This window comes from Eleginops maclovinus, chromosome 2 (genome assembly GCF_036324505.1).
Source record: "Eleginops maclovinus isolate JMC-PN-2008 ecotype Puerto Natales chromosome 2, JC_Emac_rtc_rv5, whole genome shotgun sequence".
Classification (NCBI taxonomy): Eukaryota; Metazoa; Chordata; class Actinopteri; order Perciformes; family Eleginopidae; genus Eleginops; species Eleginops maclovinus.
The window spans coordinates 3,864,625-3,883,915 of record NC_086350.1 but is presented as its reverse complement, the minus strand read 5'-3'; the positions used below and the strand labels follow the sequence as shown (position 1 = coordinate 3,883,915).

General features: G+C 40.1%; 1 protein-coding gene across 1 annotated transcript; it reads left to right on the top strand.

The window, feature by feature from the left end:
• Positions 1 to 983: 983 nt before the first annotated feature.
• Positions 984 to 7,975, top strand: alx1 (ALX homeobox 1). The gene is made up of 4 exons (XM_063912105.1): positions 984 to 1,538; positions 1,967 to 2,271; positions 2,672 to 2,800; positions 6,620 to 7,975. The coding sequence occupies exons 1-4, from the start codon at positions 1,349 to 1,351 to the stop codon at positions 6,962 to 6,964; spliced, it is 969 nt and encodes a 322-aa protein (XP_063768175.1). The 5' UTR covers positions 984 to 1,348; the 3' UTR covers positions 6,965 to 7,975.
• Positions 7,976 to 19,291: the final 11,316 nt, after the last annotated feature.

Sequence of the window (19,291 nt, the reverse complement as noted above, 5' to 3'; positions counted from 1 at the left end):
CCCTGGTGAGCTCTGTGTCTGCTGGCTTCAGTGAAACTTCAGTCTGCTGCAGCAGGAGGATGTGTGCTGTTTAATGCAAGCAAGAGAGGGTCAATATTTAAATTATAGGATGACAATGTGACGTTATTAAATTAGGTACAGTTCAGAAAACACTCTGTTGCTGCTCACGGAGAAACTGAGGTGTGTTTCTCCTTGTTTAGCAGCATGGTTGTGCTCTTGTGCTTTTGTTGCAATTGAAAACAACCACTCATCCCTTGTTATCGTGACTCATCATTAATTGATGATTAAAAAAGACTCCGCGAATTTCACGTAATTTCAGTCACTTACTGAAAGTGGACACGTGCGCTAAATGATCCAACATCGTTGACATGTCATCACTGAATAGATCTAGAGTAAAAAAATTTGGTGCATGTGGGAATTTGATTTATATTTAAAGAAGTGGAGACACGAGCGAAAAGTTAAGAAACGTGAGAAATCCACATTTGTTCGCATGTTCGTCAGAATGCCAGGTCTTGAAAAAATCCTTAATGTCCTTTATGAAAATATGTGTCTAATAAACTCGCATTGATAACGAATACATTGTATAAGATAGGACTTTAATTCCCTATTTTCTTTCGTTATATGCGCAAAACGCGTCTAATCTGTAAACTGCAGTTGCTTTATCGACTAAAAAAATTTAACAAAATCGCATAATTTCACCTTTAAATGCATGTGCTTTCTTATGCAGATTCATACATGTTAAATTAGAGTCATAACGCATTTTACAGACATGAATTGGAAGCTCAGTTGTGGTAAGGCCTAAAAATAGGACTACAAATCAGTTTGCGTTACAAAAAAACTCTTAAAACTAAAAGTGTAAAAGAAAATACATGTTTTTCCCCTAATGCATCTTTAAAGTGAGTTTAACAACATTCTTCTGCTCACTTTATTCCGTTATCTAATATGTGAAACTGCCCCTGAAACGAAACGACTGAGCAGCAGAGATCAGCGAGCATTAAACATCCAGAGAATCCGGTTAAATCCCATTTTGAGTCTCAACGAGCAGCTGTAAATTACTGCCTCATTGTGGATGTCCAAACATGTTGTAAATTAGAGTTCTGCTGGTTCTGCTCTCAGCCTGTGTGGTTGGGTTCGGGCTGTGGGAGGAGTTGGTTCATACTCAGAGAGGAGGGCAGCTCTTTAAGCCTCTCATTCTCTTCAGGGCTATAAAGACGTCGTGCCTTCAAGACAGAGCAAATTAACTCCGAATTATTGCATTACAAGGCACCGCTGCGATCATCCGTGCAGAACAGCGATTAGCTCTTTTTTTTTTAATGCTGACTTTTGATTAAAGCGGATTTGGGTTAAGATGATGGAGTACATGGAGGATAAGTTTGCGTTGAAAAGCCAAGCGATGAAGGCCAGCGATTACTACATGGACCAAGTCATGGAGAGCCTGGACAGCGCGCAGTACTTCACCAAGTCCTCCCCGAAATGCGTGCAGGCCTTCGGGCTGCAGAGCGGAGAGCACCGCGCCTCGCCGTGCGGAGACCAAAACGGTGCGTAAAAACCTTTCTAACTTTCACTTTTTCTGCAACAACACCGCAGCTTCACAGGAGTTTCACTGCATGAGTGAGAGTCACAGAGAAACTCAACTGATGGAAATATAATATGTATGTCATATTAATTATCTGTGGCCTTAAAATGGCGTTTCTTTTTTAATAAATGTGTTTTCTTTGTTTTATTTCCCCCCCGAGTATTTTATTGTTAGCATACATTTAGTTGACTTATAGCTCAAATAATTGTATATTTTAAATAATGATAATTGTTTTAATTAAGGTTAACATTAAAAAAGCTATTTGAAGTGATCATATATATTTATTCGTGCCTTAATTGCATATATAATGGAATTACATGAATAAATATTTAGGGCTCTTTTCTCTTTGTCTTTCTTTCTAAATGTATTATTTTGTATCTTTTATTCCAGGAAATTACGGAGTGCCAAAACCAGACGAGGACACTTTGCACACGGACCTCGGCCGGTCCATGGATAACTGTTGCACGCTGCGGGCCTCTCCGGTGAGCACCGGGCAGGAGAAACCGGATTTGGACGACATGGGAGACAAATGCGACAGCAACGTGTCCAGCAGCAAGAAGAGGAGACACCGCACCACCTTCACCAGCGCGCAGCTCGAGGAGCTGGAGAAGGTCTTCCAGAAAACACACTATCCAGATGTTTACGTGAGGGAACAGCTGGCCATGAGGACGGAGCTGACAGAGGCCAGAGTGCAGGTACGGTTTATCAGCAGGCTCTTATTCTGGTAACTTTCACTGATGGAGAAAAGAAACTATCAAATAAAGAAAGAAGGGATTTAAAGCGACTAGTGAGGCACGATCTACAAGCTGCAATGTGTACATTTACATTTAAATAGCGTATTTACAAAAATGTGTAATGGAGAAATAAAATATACATATTTGTTGTAGTTTAAATAATTTTGGAGCTTATTTTTTTGTAATTTAATACTGATTTTATTTTTATTTCCAGCTCTTTTTTAAAATGATTGTTTTCGGATTATTTTGCATGAAAGTTATTATTTTTTAGAAAAATTCGACTTGGTATTTCGTAATCAACTTACATTTATTACATTGATTGTTTTTTCTCATTTAATTGTATTCCCTTGTTGCATCGAAGGTGTGGTTTCAGAACAGAAGAGCCAAATGGAGGAAGAGAGAGCGCTACGGGCAGATCCAACAAGCCAAAACTCACTTCGCAGCGACGTACGATCTATCCGTGATACCGAGGACCGACAGCTACACACAGGCGAGTGGGGCTTTATTTACGGTGTCAAAACAAACCCCTATGATTACCCATTTTCAGAACCACACTGCAGTATAGGACACTGGCACAGGAAGTGGAAGAAGTCCTAAAAAAAAATCACCGTTTTGAAAACCTCAATTATAATTCAAAATAGGAGAAAAAAGTACAAAGAATTCCATTATGCAACATTTCAAAATCATATATATTGGTTATTGTCATATAAACACTAATGCATTAATATGTTTTTTAGTACACATTGCCCTATGTAGATGTGTGATTTATTTAAATGACTGTAAATACCAATTGGTAGCCTATAACCTATAATAACACGTTATACCTTATTTGTTGTTTAATATATTTAATGCAGTAAGAAACTATTAGCTTGAGTAAAAAGTAGAATATTTTTCCAATTTGTAGATGAGAAGAAGCCTAAGTAGCTTAAAATACTAAATCAAAGTAACTCCAAATTGTAATTAAGTGCAGAGTTAGCATAAATGTTCCCTATTTTCCATCACTGGTGCACAATGCTCGCATCGGCCTGTAATCTTCTTTTCTAAAGTACTTGAAAGACTGCAAACTTAGGGAGGCTTCTCCCTGCATGAATCATCCGGCTCCATTCGTCACTTGTTATGAAGCCCATCTTCAGATAAGAGGCGGGCTCTGATTAGAGCTGTGAGGTGTCAGCCTGAATGAATGGCCTTATATCAGATTTCATGTTGGCCGCTCGTTCATCTTGCAGCTCGGACAAAGGTCAGGTACGAGATGAGGTGAGAGAGACGCACACTGTCAGTCTGTCCTTTCGGGTCGGTGCTGTCCATCACACACTGAGCCTGGGCCTCCGAGTGTTGCAGAGGGGGTTTAAAGATGGGGATATGCAGGAAGGAGCTCCTCAGAGGGCCGTAGTAACACTTTCATCTACAGAAAGCAACCAATGTGTGGAAATTGTGAATCTGGATTATATGCAGTTTGTACTAGAGCGTGTGGATAGCTCAAATATTAGACTAGATTAAATTAGATATACTTTATAGATCAAATATCAGCCTTTTGAGGAAGTACAGCAGCATGCACGAAGAGATGACTCGGGACATTTATTACATTTGGAGTTTGTACTAAAAGTTTTGTGTTTGCCGAATATATTAGATTACATTGAATGTGAATTGGGATTATTTTTTGCGTGTAAAGCCGTTGCTCGTTAATAAAAAATAAGATCTAATATTCTGGATAATGTTCTGTTGTAGTTTGTACTTTCTCAAAAAGCTTTGATTAAATTAGATATTCTTTTTTTAATCCTAAAGTGGGATTTATTTTGTTACAGCAGCATGTAAAATTCATACAAAATAAATGGAAATATTCTGGATATGCTTTGAAACAATTGAGTTCATTTCCAGTTTGTTCTACGAGTGAGAGGATTGCTCAGAGACTTTAGATTACATCAGATTTACTTTATTGATCCCAAATTTAGAAACGTGTCTGTTACAGCAGCACGTGTGGGTCGCGCAAAGAGATGAGATTAAATGAGATATCATTTATTGATCTCAAATTTGGTTTTTAGTTTTTGTTACAGCAGCATGTTAGAAGACATTGCAGCCACTGAAAAAAAATCCTTTACTTTAATTAAATGTTTCAGTTATGCGTCAACAGGTTCCACATAGCTGTATTAAGTTAGTTGAAAGCAATAATACTAAAAATATAATGAATGTGTCATTTGTTGACGTAATAAACGTAAACTCAACGTTTCCGTGCGTTATATTAAAAAAAGAGATCAGATAAACTATACTTTATTGATGCAACATCTGGATTATTTTTGTTAAAGCAGATAGTATATAAAAAATAACAATAGAAAGATATAGAGCATGGAGTGTAAAATAAAAATGTTAAAAGATAGTAAGTAGAACACGATAGCCGACCAACCTACTTAATCAGCTTTAAACATAGCGTACATTAAAATGTGAAAAATTGAGGATTTAAAAACAATGGAAGTGCGATGAGGTACAATATGAACAACTGTTCAGGGTTATTTAAGGAACGAGTAATGAAAGCAAGATGTTTGCTCCTCCAAAACCCTTTAGTTATCCACAGATGTCCTGTTTGTTCTGGTAAAAAATCAGCTTTACTGACATGGACGGGTTCAGCATCATATATCTAGATCTGCATCCTAAACTTTTATCTAATGTGTCAAGAAAATAGGATCTGGATTTATGTAAATGGTACATGTGTGTCAGAGGTGGAACTGTAAAACAAAAAGAGAGCATAGAAAGTAAAATCATTCCTCTGCTCTGAGTCGAGAGCCGGTCAGAGACGTGTTGGACTTCTCCTCCTCCACACATGTTTCTGATCGATCCACAGCTGATCCAGATTACTGTCACTGAACGCACGGTCCGGCATGGAGCTGTGTTCTCCTCCCCGAACACAGTGGACCTGGGTTGTGTTCTTGTGGCTTTTTAAAGAGTTTCGTTGTATTGAGTTGAGTTTGACGCGTTGGCCGGTGTTGTTGTTTTTGGAGTGATTGCTGAGGTCTGCTTATTGAAGGCACATGTTGTCAGGAACACGTCGGTGAAGCTGACTCTCCGGCAGGTTCAGTGTGCTGCGGAAGAAGTTTATTTAACCGTCAAAGGGGACTTTCTGTTGACCACAGCACCACTGATTTGTGGTATTTGTTTAAAAAAGTCTGTAAATATATGTTTTGGCGTAAGGAAATGTCCTGTGCTGAGCGAAAACTGGTTACAGTTTTGATGAATTTTCTTGAGAAGGTATTTGTTTATTGGTTTAAATAAACAAATCTGTTTTATTTGTTTGTTTTTTTATACAGGAAACTTTCTTTTCAGGTCAGAAATTGAAGGGTTAGGGTGTATCGCACATATTACTTACATATTTGTGCATTTCAGTGACCTAATTTCCCCCGAATACAATTAAGGAAGAAATGAATGTGCATGCTTTTCACTCGCTACTTTCTTACAGCAGCCTGTGTTCTGCGTTTGACTGAAACCTTTGCAAATGAACCAAACAAAATGCCTCTCAGTGAAACGGTGATCTGATTGTGATTTAGCTGTCAGAGTTTGACATAAAGACGGACACACTGTTCTGTAAACTGCAGCTCAGGCATCAGTAATGTGCTGTGTGCTGAGCAGATGGAAAATAATCCCTGTTCTCTGTGGTCTGTTCATCTCACAAAATACCAACAGAGGCTGCACGACACTTTTATGACGCATTACAAAATATGTGAACTCCTCTAAAAGTCTTATTGGGATATCTGCCTCCACTCTTTCTTCTAAAATCACATTTCAAAGATATATAAAAACAGTCTAAATCAGTGTATCCACACACATCACTGTCAGCAGATTACAGGGGCTATTTGCTCCGTACAAAGTAGTTCCAATGTGTGTGTGCATGCTTGTGTGTGTGTGTCACAGATATGTCAAAACTTGGTCAAATTAAACCAAACGTAGTGCATGCTAAGATGCCAAGAGCATCACAAGATCAAGTGCTATTACTGTAGAGATGAAGTTCCTCCTGCAGGATTGAACCTTTATATAAACTACATCTGGACTGTCGGACAAAACAATCCCAACTCAAACCTCCACCACTAACTTTTTTTGGACCTTTCGTCCTCCTCTCACAGTCTACTTCAGAAGATAAATGATTGCAGGTGTCATTGCGTAAATTGTCTATAGTGTAAACATGTGTTTAGTTTGCAAATCTGTCCGTTAAACATCTTTGTGGTTGAACTCTAAATGCTAAATTATCCAAAGTAATTTGTACCCTAATGCCTCCTTGTGTAATCAAACCATTATCCCAATAATCTAAACCCTCTTCTCCCCACAGATTCCCAACAACCTGTGGCCTCCTCCTGCTCCGGGGGGCTCCGTGGTCTCCTCCTGCATGCTGCCCCGAGGCTCCCCGCCCTGCGTCTCCTCGTACTCCCACTCCCCCCGCTCGGCCGCCGGCGCCGCGGAGCACGGCTACGTGAGCTTCCCCAACCAGCAGAACCAGTTCAGCCACGTGTCCCTCAACAACTTCTTCAGCGCGGACTCCCTGCTCACGCCGGCCGCCAGCGGGCACCACGTCGCCTTCGAGACCAAACCCGAGTTCGAGAGGCGCTCGTCCAGCATCGCCGTGCTGCGCATGAAGGCCAAGGAGCACACGGCCAACATCTCGTGGGCCATGTGATCAAGACCGGAGGATGTGTGGACAATACTTTTGAATTCTCAGTTTGTATTAAGAGTGTGAGGAGTGCCTAAAACGTCTGAAATCATATTTACAACGAGCTGTTTGTCCATCGATCCACAGAATAGCTGTCACTTATTTGATACAGCTGTGGCTCAGGTCTGCAATTCAGTTCACACCCGATGCAGTCAGCAAGCTTAAGCGTCCCTGGGCAAGAAACCCTCTCTATTGAAGTGGCCGTAAGTCCCTTTTTTGGGGTAAAAGCATCACCAAATACAATGTAAAGTATCTAAAGGAGGTGATATTCAATTTCATCATCATACTGCCCCGCTAAGACCTACATCCTAACTTCACATTTGATCTTCTGAGTCGAGAAAAGACGATCTCGGTGAAATATCTGAATGGGAGTTTGGTTACAATGTCTGGGGTTTTGTTAATTCTAAAATCTGAAATGCAATAAGTTCAAGCTTAAGTGTGACAGACAATCAGCTGTTTTGAATTACTCAGATAATGGTGTGGTAAAAGACACTTTAGATTGCTTACCTAAAGCAATACTTCCAGACTTTGATTACAGGGTAATGTACAGAGCTTTGTTTTACAACCCACAGTCACACTCTTTAAATTAACCCTCATGATTTGTGGAGCTGTGGTGTGAGTATTATTTGTTGTTCTTTTTAATGAGGGTCAGTCTTTCAACTTCACTGAGACCGAAGAAGTGTGAGGCTCCAGTTGGATTTGATCCCACTGTGGCTTCCTGTGTATCCAGAACCACTTCAGTATGTTCTCAGCACTGTGAATAAGCTTTCTGCAGCTCCATCTTCCTCCCTACGGCTCAGGACTGAAGATGAGCAGCGCGGAGTCAAACTAACAGACTGACGTGTGTGAGTGTGTGAGTGAGAGTGTGTGTGAGCTTTTAACCTCTGTTGCCTCTGCCGTGTGTCAGGAGGCAGGTTTTAATGTTGTTTGTGTTTTAAAATGTAAATGTTGGATTTATAATAAATGATTTTCACTTGATTCTAGCGTCATTGGGGTTTTTTAAAGAAAGGAAAGTACAACAAACACCTGAATATCTTTGTAAAAACTTCATAAAAAGGCCAAAACAAATGAAGCTGTCTGACAAAAAATCGTATTCCTCTCTGCCATAAATACCCATCTTTGTCCCTACAATGTGCAACAGTTTTTAGGAGTGTGTTCAAGTTATTTATTTAACAAAATTATAAGAAATATACTATAATCAATGTATCTTTACAACATACATTAGTGACAAGAGAGACCAGATCAATGGTGTTGCTTTGAGTTGTGAACAGCCTGCGTAAAGTAAAGCATTACTACACCACCTACTGTTACCGCTTGTTCCATCCTTTATTTAGAATTACTATATTTTTGTTAATTTCATTAATAACTTCAGTATTTCTCCGGCGACAATCTGTCAGAAAATATCCATAAAGACTTTAAAGTGGATGTCTTTTAAATTGCTTGATTTGTTTAATCCCGAACTGACACACGATTAAATACCTTTCAAAATTCTTAATTTATCATCTCCTAATTGACTGATTAATCAACCAGTCAGTCGGCAGGATGATCCTGCACGTTGAAGTATAAAGCTGGTATTTGTTCACTAAGATTCTAAAGACAAAGACTCCAAAATACATCTTTTTTTTTTTGGTTTCCCAAGTCACCTTCATTTTGAGCAAACGGGAAGAAAAAGTGCATTTGTTGGGGACTACTTTTTGCTGTGGATGGATACACATCTAGTGCTTCAAAGTGATGGGTTAGGGATCAATTCAAAAAGAACATTAGTGTTTGTTCATGTTGTTAAAATGGAAATGTCAGCTTATACAAAAGCAAAGTGTGGCCCTGATGTGTTTTAACAGTGAAGCCACAGAAAGCAGGCTCTAGATACACACACAACACTTGTTAGTAGGATCATTTCCTTACTTTCCTTGGTCTTCACATGGGATTTATTGACAATAACAAAGGAAAGTCCAATACAACAACCCTCATCCTTTATCTTAAACCCCCTCACCTCTGCAGTCTGGAAACAGTCATCATTAAACTCCGTTAATCTCCACCCTCGTCAATAGTAGCCGTTTCCATGAGGCCCTCCTCCTACAACACACACCACTTGTTCTTTAATCTATCACTGTCATGTAATTGGGAGCACATCTTCCTCTTCCTCCTCTGTTTCCTTCCTGACGTCAGCCTTTTGTTTTGCTCTGAGATCACAGTCGGCGGCGGATAGCATCTGAGGGGAAACCCCGTCTATAGGAACGGTAGGCTTGATTCGATTACAGCTGTAACTTGTGTCAGATGCTGCTCTTTGGAAACTGGTTTGTTTCCTTGGGGTACTTCCTGGTTACTGCCATTCAAGAGTACAAACCAGAGTGCATTATCTGCACGCATCACAACACGGGGGCTTTGATCATCAAGTGTCCATGGAAACAGTGGTGGATGAGTTTCCTGATGGTGCAGTGAGGTGTTCCCTGGTTTTATTTACCACGGACAGATGTGTGTCCGCTGCGTCTACAATACATATTCACATCTATTTACACGGTTGGGGGTCTTTATTTCCTAATGTAGGAAGCTTAGTTTCTACATCTTCTTGAGAAATACAATACCATACCAATTCCACTTACATTTATCGTCCATTTCAAAGTGAACAAAAAAACCAAACGTGCAAAGATGACGTGAGAGCCAAAACTCACTCTCTATTTATTTGTGTCACGCATGTGAACAGGTGAATAAATAAACCAAGATTAGTGCAACCTGTGTAATAGGGTGAGATAAGCAGTAAACAAACATCATACTGTAACTCCTTTCACTTTAGGTATGCTGACGTGTGTGTGAAGGGCCATCGACCGGTTCATTTACACATGTTTTGTTTTGTTTTGTTTTATTTTGACAAGAGTTACTTTTTTTTGCAGCTTGAAGAACTGGATTTGTGGCTCCACACAAAGTTTGACCTCATTAAGTGAAATATTTGTTCTCTGCCTCTGATCAAAATACCTGAAACCAGAGGTGGAAGAGGTACTCAGAGCTTTAGCTTAAAGGTCACCCATTACAAAATGTTTGTAAGTCAAAGCACAAAAGTACAAGCATTAAAATAAACCTGAAGTATCTTAACTAAAAGTATATTTATTACGCAAAATTGCAATTTTTCGAATATATATAAATCACTTTTTTCTTGTAAGTGATCCATTAAAGCGTGTGTAAAGATTTCCTTAATTACATGTAATGCATCATAGTTCAATTTAATTGCTGTATTAATGATATGAACCTGCCAGTAAACTAATCGAATAAAGAGGATAAGATTTTCTCCAAACTTTGTGTGGATTAGAAGTATAAAGTAACTCTATTTGAAATACTCAAAGTACCTCAAACAGGTAAATTAGTATAATACTTGAGTAAATGTACTTAGTTACTTTCCAGCGCAGCCTGTAGCTGAAACTCCAATAAGCTCTTTTCTATCCGTCATCTTTTTTTGCAACACCTCCACCATCTTCATCATCTCCCTGTGACCCCTACATTCAGAGACTGATGGTCATCACAGGCCTGTGTGTGTGTGTGTGTGTGTGTGTGTGTGTGTGTGTGTGTGTGTGTGTGTGTGTGTGTGTGTGTGTGTGTGTGTGTGTGTGTGTGATACAGAGAGAGAGAGTGAGTGAGAGAAAGCTCCCACAGACCAGATCCATCAACAGCTCCAATGGGTTTGACCCGCTCAGGTTAACCGCAGCCATTAATATAAGAGCTTCCCTCCCCTTCCTCCCTTCTTCCCGCACTACCTCACGTGGGGGAGGACAGGCCTCTGCGTGTGTGTGTGTGTTTGTGTGTGTGTGAGAAAACGACACACACATGTACACACAGTTGTTGACATAAAGAAATAGAGTTAGATCAAACGCTCTGGCGGCTGAAAAATGGAGTCTGTGGTCACGTATGTTCCTCAGCAGATCTGCACTGGTCTGCTCACTGTTGTTATTCTAATCACTCAACGCTGATGTTCTCCTTCTGCTGCTTCTACTCTCTGGAATGGATACAGCAGCTCACCGCCGGTCCATCTTCTTTTTTTCTACGGGGCAGTCATTTCCCATAAGCCCTCTCTCTGGCGCAGTTTAATATTCTGAGAGTGATTGGTGTATTTTTCAGAGATGATTTAACACAAGACTTTCCTGTCAGGCCGCGGCAGAGGCAGACTTCATCAGTGAGGGATGAACCTACTCTGTGTCTATACTGCACACATGCAGTTGTGGAAGGGTTATATGTAAAGGGGTTTATTAATGTACATCATTAAATACACTTACATTTATTAAAGAAAGTCAGAATTAGATGCCAGATAGGAGGACTTGAGCTTGTGTTCTGTAAGACTTGACCTGATTTAAAATCTGCTGCTACACACGATCAATTTTGACCTACTGAAATGTTGTGACAATGAAATATAAATAAGGTATTGGCAGTCAGAACCAGGCTTTTCAGTTATTTAACCAGCCACAGTTTGGCTGAAAATCAATAACTGTAATAAAAGACAAATCAAACTTCATGTTGTCTTCTTGTTCGGCATGCTTAGAGAAATATGCTGCAGCTCACTACTGGCTGTAACGCCTCCTCAAACTTCGATTGGTTAGCGCTCCAACACATTGTACGTAATAGGCTAAGGGGCGGGACATCTTGAAGAGGTTGGTTGACCAATCACAACAGAGCCGGCCAGTTAACCAATTAGAGCAGACTGGGCTCTGGTTTCAGACAGAGGGTGAAAAGAGGAGCTGCAGCACAGGCAGTATGAGAAACATAAAGAGCTTTTTGAACATGAAAGTATGGAGACATGTCCCAGTATAGGCACTAAAATATAATGTTAACCTGAGAGTGAGCAGAATATGTCCTCTTTAATACTTATTATTCATGCAACTCAACAAGCAAGCTGCTTAACAATTTATATTTTAAAAGGTATAAAAAACACTATTGAAGAGGTTTGATGGAAATAATCCAAGTGTAATTGGATTGGTATTGGACACTTGGTTATGTAGAGCTCTGATTTAGGTATATAAACACTTTTGCTTCTTTTGCTAATCCAAAGAGATGGATAGTCTGCCCTTCACAGCCCTCTGGTGGCTTGCTGTGATGCAGGTACACTGTAAGACTTGATGCATGCTATTTAGATTAAAATCAGTCAACGTGAAAAGGTCAACTCTTGTCAGCCGCACTCTTGCTTTTTTTTGAACGGCGAACGAACAAACCTTTTTATTTCCTGATGTGGTTTGAAAGTTAAACTCAGGCTTGTACAGGAAGTGAGTTGAAGGAATGTCCTGGAGCGACTGAGGTGTTTTGCTAAATTCAAAACCACCGTCAGCTGGCTGCGGCTCGGCCTTCCTAATGCTACATAACTCTTTTTTTTCTCCTTCCTACCATATGTTCTGTTGTTCTGACATTGTTGTCAAAACCCCTCAAAATCTACAAGCGCCTAATAGCTCTGAGGAATCAGGGTGTGCAGCCAAAAATGCCTTTCAGGAGGTCCCTTATTCTCAACACGGGGAGGAAATGGTGCACAACAGACCCGAGGCGGCTTACAAGAGGCTATTAGATGCCTGCAGCGGGATGCCTCACAAATCCAATTAGGAAGAGCCGGGGCTGGATCTGGACTCTCTGCTCCTGCCTGTCAGTCACAGCTGCAGAAAGCAGGTGTCCGGTTACAGTGTGGAATATAAGTGTGTGTGTGTGTGTGTGTGTGTGTGTGTGTGGAGGTGGGTTTACCCTCTGTCTGGAGTGCATTAATGTGTTTGTTTGTATGCAGTATATTTGTGTTTATTGTGTGCATCTAAAGACATACGAGGCATGTGTGAGCGGTGCTATCTGCAGGCCGGGTCCCTTGCTAAATGTAGTCCAATCCGGCGTGACCAATGGAGAATCTGGCCGACTATTACCTAATCACTGATGTCATTCCCCTGCTGTACATGAGGTTTGACTCAGGGGCTGCCACTCTGAAGTAGTGTCAATAAGTCAGGGACCCACTGCTGCTACAGTATCGTCAAACCATTAATTAAGTGACCGCATCTGTTTTGAAACTATAGCAAATTTTTCTCTATCAGGAAAGATCTAACACGCCAAAGGCAAAGTGTGCCAGTTCAGTTATGGAGCAGCAATATTGTTATTTTAGGGGCATCATTCTCCCAGTCTGAATTGTCAGAGATGAATAATGGTATGAAGATGCTTGGAGCAAGACTCTGAAAGCAGTGCCCGTTAAGATCAGTCAATTTGGTAAGAGTAGAGAATCCATTGGAGCTTTTACCGATAGGGAGCTAATCTAGATGTGCAGTTAAGAGTCCAAATGAGCTTTAAAGAACAGATGGAACCAGAAGTGAAACAAGAGGGTAGAGATAAGTACGACTGAATGGCCAACAAGTAATTTTATGTAAGCAACTAACTTTCAAAACTGTGAAAGGGTTAGTATTTAGAAGTAGAAAACACACACAAGCCACGTCATCGTCTATTTTACTCTAAATGGTTCTGTAGTTTACAAAATAAACATCATGCTGTATTAAAGATCATTTGAAGCTAGGTATTGAGACCATAAAGTTAAAAGGAAAATGCTTCCTGAGGTGAATTTTCTCATAGACTTCTATACAATCAGACTACTTTCTGCAACCAGTTATACTGCCCCCTGCTGGCTGCCAGAAAGAATGCAGGCACTTCCACATTGGCTTCCCTTTTCTGAAGCATAGGGTTATGAGGTTCTGTCTCTCAAAAACACAGGCAGAGTCAAAGAAAATACACCTTATTGTACAAAAACATGCAGATTAAAGATGTCCGCAATATGACCGGCTATTTATACGATGAAGAAAGAGGGATAATTTTGAGGTCTGGTCTGCTTAGTGAGAACGGAAGGGAGCAGCAGAGAATGTTTAGTCTGCTAAAGTTTGTGTGTGTGTTTGTCGTAGGCAGACAGAGAATGCCCCTTGGCCTCATCCTATTAAAGTGCAAAGGGCCCTGTTGACCTGGTCTAAAGCAGCTGTAGACGTCAGACACAAAGGGATAACACATCACACTACTCATGATGGTCCATAACTCCTCCACTACTCCTCCTTTCCTCCTAGCAGTCAAAATACTTTCACATCATAACTCCTCACTTGATTCTTCAGAGACGTCACTCTGCAGGTCTTTTTCCATGCTCCTCTTGTCTGTTTCTCACGTTGCAGTTGAAGTGTAATAAAGCTCCACTGATGGAGATGCTGCTCCTGCTGAAGTGGGATGAACTGACTTTGGCTCCTTGAGATGGGATTTCATTTTCAGTCTTATTTGACGGAGCAATTTCTCTGAGTCGCACACCATCTCTATGTCTTTATGACACTCTCAAACTCACTCTCTGTGTGCTGCAGACAGCTCTTTACTCTGTGAGAGTTGGTCAATATGTGACCTGATATCATGTCTTGCAGTATGAGAAAGTCTGTCGAATACAGAGCCAGGTGCATTCAGTCTTCATATTAAAGTCTATAGTTATTTGGTATGCCAAATCATACCATATGTCCAAATGAAATCACATAAAGTGTACCCTTTTTGCTTTCAAAATGAATGGGGAAATATCTAAATGCTCCTTTCCCCTCTCAGCCAGCTGGAGGGATATTTCTTTGTCGGTACCTGATGGACTGCAGCTGGCCGGCTGCACACCTGCAGGGGACAAACAGAGAACATTGCATTGTTGTGCACAGGGCATAGGCAGACTGGGTGATGTTAGTGGTGGCAGTATTGAGGAGTCAGGACCACACAGGCATCTAAATGGACCTCCAGTGACATCTGCAGATACATCATGTTTAATGTGATGATGCTGAGCTGACTGGGCTAACAGGAAGAAGTACAAGTAAAAGTCTTGAGTCTTAAGTAAAAGTACACCAGTATGAGCACATACGTATCTGTTACTGTAAAGCAGAAATTGCAAAATCACACTGCTAAACACCATTATTTGCCCAAATGCCTCTTCTGTAATTTATCCAAATTGAGTTTTAGGTAGAGTTTCAGACCTTGAAATCATCTAACATTAAACAGAAGATTTGATTCTATGTTTATTTGTTTATATAAAGACAGACCACATCAAACCAAATCCCATTTATTGCACTAGCATGTCCTGAAATAACTCAATTCTGCACGAGAGACACTTTTGTGTTTGGTTTAGTTTGTTTAATCACATTTGAATTGAGTTATACAGATGTTGTGGCCCTTTTTTTATTAATCCGAAGGCTGTGTAATCGTCATCTTGTTGAATTAGTACCTTGAGATGCCACACCTGTCAGATGGTAAAAGAGAAGAGCTCACTTACGAAACACACATTTGTACACTCCATTAAAGAAACAAGCCTTTTGTGTGCATAGAACTAGACTGGTAAAGAGAAAGGGTTAGATAATGGGGACATTTGTCACTTGTGTGCATCAATTAACACACATTAGATATAGATATGTAGTCTGACAAGGCTACTCAAACATCTGTGTGTAGATTTCAAAATAGGGAAATCTGCACAAGTCCACTAGATGGCAGCACAGGATCAGCACCTTTACTTCACTCATGGACACACACTTTTCACACACACGCTTTACTTAATTATGACAGGAGGGACATATTGAAGTACAGCTGTGTGACATTGCTGTAAACAATCATTGTGCCCTTTAAATCAAAAATCAAAAAGCATGCTGTCAATGCTGAGGGAGCTCTACATACTAATATACACATGTTTAGTTATTCATATTTACCTAACTCAATCAAAGGAGCAAGGTCTTATTCATTTAGTTTTGGGAATTTGGAAGGCATGAACTCTTTCTACAGTGGGATGGAAATCAGGAACAGAGAGGCATTGATCATTGCGCCGTCTGCTGGTTAAAGACTAACACAGCTATGAGGAAAAGTCTCTATCAATATTTGACAGCTTCTTATAATCACAACAAATAAAAAGCTTCCTAAAATATATGTGATCCGTGGCCCTCGTGATTTAGGTGTAAATATCCACGTACATATTGTGTGTTTGACAGCTACCAAGGTGATGATTAGGATACCAATATCAAAACCACGTAGATTTCAAGTGAAGTCAAATTGGCCTCAAGGGACTTCTGACACTCTCTGTCCTAATAACCTCGATATCAATTGGGAAAAACTCCCTCAAAAAATATTTTACCTGGAAAAATATGAAAGACACGCTGAGTAACGACAGAGAGGGAATAGATGTCGTGTACAGAATATAATCACAGTATAGACCAAATGTATACATCCAATTTGAACATGAAATCCACAACAAGAAAATGTGGAAGAGAACTTTTTTTTTTCTGCCACTTTGCATTTATATAAATAGTTGATACGGTAATACTTTATGATCAGATAGAGTCTGAAATTTAACTTGCATCACAGCAGCAACAACTTCTACAAGCACAGATATCAAGACACAACACAGACAGACATCTAAGATCACAACCACTGAGAGAAACACGCTCAAAGACCCTTTAGCGTGCATTTGATCTTAGCTTTAGCTCTGTATTTGCTGTGAGGATTGACTGGTGCACAATGGAGTGATTCAGTCTGACTTTATTGTGTCTCCGATGAGATGGGAGCAGTTCTTTGCTGTTCAGAACATGCTTTGGGTCAGGGATGATGTTGTTGGACAGCCTCGCTACAGTTGACCAACAATCTTTGAGCAGATTTCTAACAATTTGGAGCAATTTTGATTTTAAAGCAGTTGACAAACACTTGCACCTGGTAGTGTTGTAGTACTGTAGATCAGACAAAATCACAGATATAAAGAATTTCAACTCGCCCCAAAACACCTGAGGCGGCAGAGAAAATACATCCTTTGTTTTTGTCCTTTTGCACTGATATATAAAGTGAAAGATACCCATGGTTTTAAACTCTAGACCCGTAACAGGACCATACTTTTGACCATACATTGCATTCATTGGATAGAAAGAAAACAGACACAACAGGGGGCACATCATGCAGCCAAGGCCCTACAGTTATATTGACTTATCAAATTAGTATTTCAATAGTGACCAAGCCCATTTTTACCACTGAAGATGCATTTGAAACGTCCATCCTCTTCACATTTGCAGTGAATAATCACAAATTGGTGCACGTATTTACACTCACATTCAGATTGGAGTTACCATATGTGGATGAGATATGGTATCACATCATATCTATACAATAATACACCCCTAATAATGTCAGAATGTAATGCTGTGTTTGATAACTGCCATCACTTTCTTTAAATAGTCAGTCAACTTTTTCTCAGCGTTTAGGAGGGTGAGATGCAAGCGCTGATTTCCCCTTGTTTTTCCAACATGGGCACAACAGACTAAGCCGTGATCCCGTCGCTCTGCACTTTAAAGTGACACATGTTGACAGGGCTGCTGTCCTTTCTCTTCTGATTGTTTCACTTAAAGCATGGCACTAGTGGCTCTGAAACCACTTAAAGACATCTGGGAAGACGGCAGAGTGCTGGGGTTAGTCGGCAGAACCAAAACATTAAAGGATAGATGGATGCACTTCATATAAGTGACACCTGGAGACAAAAAAAGAGTGGGGGTAAAAGGCTGGAAGGTGGGGGTGTTGGTTTTTATTTATTAGAAGTATGTTGTGTGTCTAGCAGACCTGAACCAAAATCAGAATAATGACTAGAATAATGCAGAATGTGAGTGGATGCAGAAGGACATCTTGATGATTACATGCTATGCATTGGGATATGCTAATGCTAATGTACTTACATGAACTTCCTACTAGAAGTTTGGCAGAATGCACCGTGAGACCCTGGACGGTGCCCTCATAACAGCCAATACATTGAGTAGTGAACCCTGGACACTTCTCACATGCAACGAAGTGGCTACGTAACGGTTGTTTGGACCAAAACAGTACTAAGAAATACAAAGAATTCATGAGTTTTGTTTACCGTTTTATAAAGGGACCGCTGTACTAATTAGAAAAGAGTAGATGTATTGCGTTGAGTGAGCAGCCTAAAATGACAGACAATCACGTTGCTAACTAGCTAATAGCAGCGCAAGGCACTTCTGGTTAGGCCACAGCAGCTGTGTCCAATTTGTTCTCAACACTCTCAAAATCCATGCAATTTGCAAGTGTTTACAGTGAATGAAATGCAGTGTATTGAAGGAAGTACCACTGTTAATGTCTTTTTCTAGCTAACTACAGACAGAGTAGGGGGAGCCACATTTCAATGGCTTGTTGAATCAAATATTAGAAACCCACTGACAGTTTCAGTGTTATGCACTTCGGTTTGAGCTCCGCCAAACTGCAAAATAACTGCACCAGACAAATCATATACAGACAAAAAGACAAACATGAAACAGTGATCAAATGCAGAAGTATATGAAGGCGTGTTGGAGATTTTTATGAGCTGGTTCTGCGTGCTTTGTTTTTCAAATGAAAACTGGTCTCCAAATTTACCATCATGCAATGTCTTTTCTGCCATTACCCCGAAAAAGTTTGTGTTCTCGAAAAAGTTCAGAAAATACAATTCACAATCATAGAGTCAGAGAGGACCTGTTGAGTAGACTTACTCAGCTGAGAATTGGGTTTACAGAAGGTGTGACACTCCATTCTGAGGAAAGAAAACCAGTACTTCTCCTAGTCCTGTTGCCTTGTTAAACGTGTGAAAGTCCCTTCCTGCTCTGTCATGTTGCAGTGCTCATATTTCACACGCACATGTTTAGCTTTGACTATCTTGTCGTGATAGTTATCCTGAGTTTAACACAAACAAATCATAAACATCATACATTTTCAAAGCAGTTGATTATTTCCCATAAATAAAAAAGGCTAACGACGACACAAACGAACAGCCTCTGGATTTCGTGTCACATTTAGCTTTTCCTTACAACTCAGCAGGAGGGTGTTGCTCCTTCAAAGCAGAGTTCACACCTTCCTGAGCTTTGGGCAATGGTTGTGTAATGAGGAGGAGAAAGAACAGCAACATGTTTTTCCTCTTCAGGAAAGCCAAAAGGGAAAGTATTTCTGATGTATAAATGAAAGGTGCAATAGCAGGCCACCTTTAAGTCTAATAAATATGCAACATGATGCAGAAAAAACTGCGTGAAAAACTTTTTGATGGACCTTGAATCTACCGTGTGTCGTAAGCCTTTTTAGAAAAGCGTCAGTAAGCATTAATCATGGTTGCACATTTATAATACTGATTTTTTTCTAGTTAAAAGTCCAGTTTAATGAACTTTTTGCAGCCAAGCATTTCATTTAACTACAATAATAATACAACTTTTATTTTTATACTTTTCTCGCACAAAACCCCAAATTACTGTCCATTTATTCAGCTCTGCTTCGTTTAATCGACAGTAATAAAGAGCTAACGCT

What these genes read in the sequence shown, in the direction of transcription:
- alx1 (XM_063912105.1), top strand. Translation starts at nt 1,349, where the DNA reads ATGATGGAGTACATGGAGGATAAGTTTGCGTTGAAAAGCCAAGCGATG. An exon ending in GCCGTGCGGAGACCAAAACG is followed by an intron (nt 1,539 to 1,966) that starts GTGCGTAAAAAC and finishes CTTTTATTCCAG; the next exon opens with GAAATTACGGAGTGCCAAAA. An exon ending in GGACCGACAGCTACACACAG is followed by an intron (nt 2,801 to 6,619) that starts GCGAGTGGGGCT and finishes TTCTCCCCACAG; the next exon opens with ATTCCCAACAACCTGTGGCC.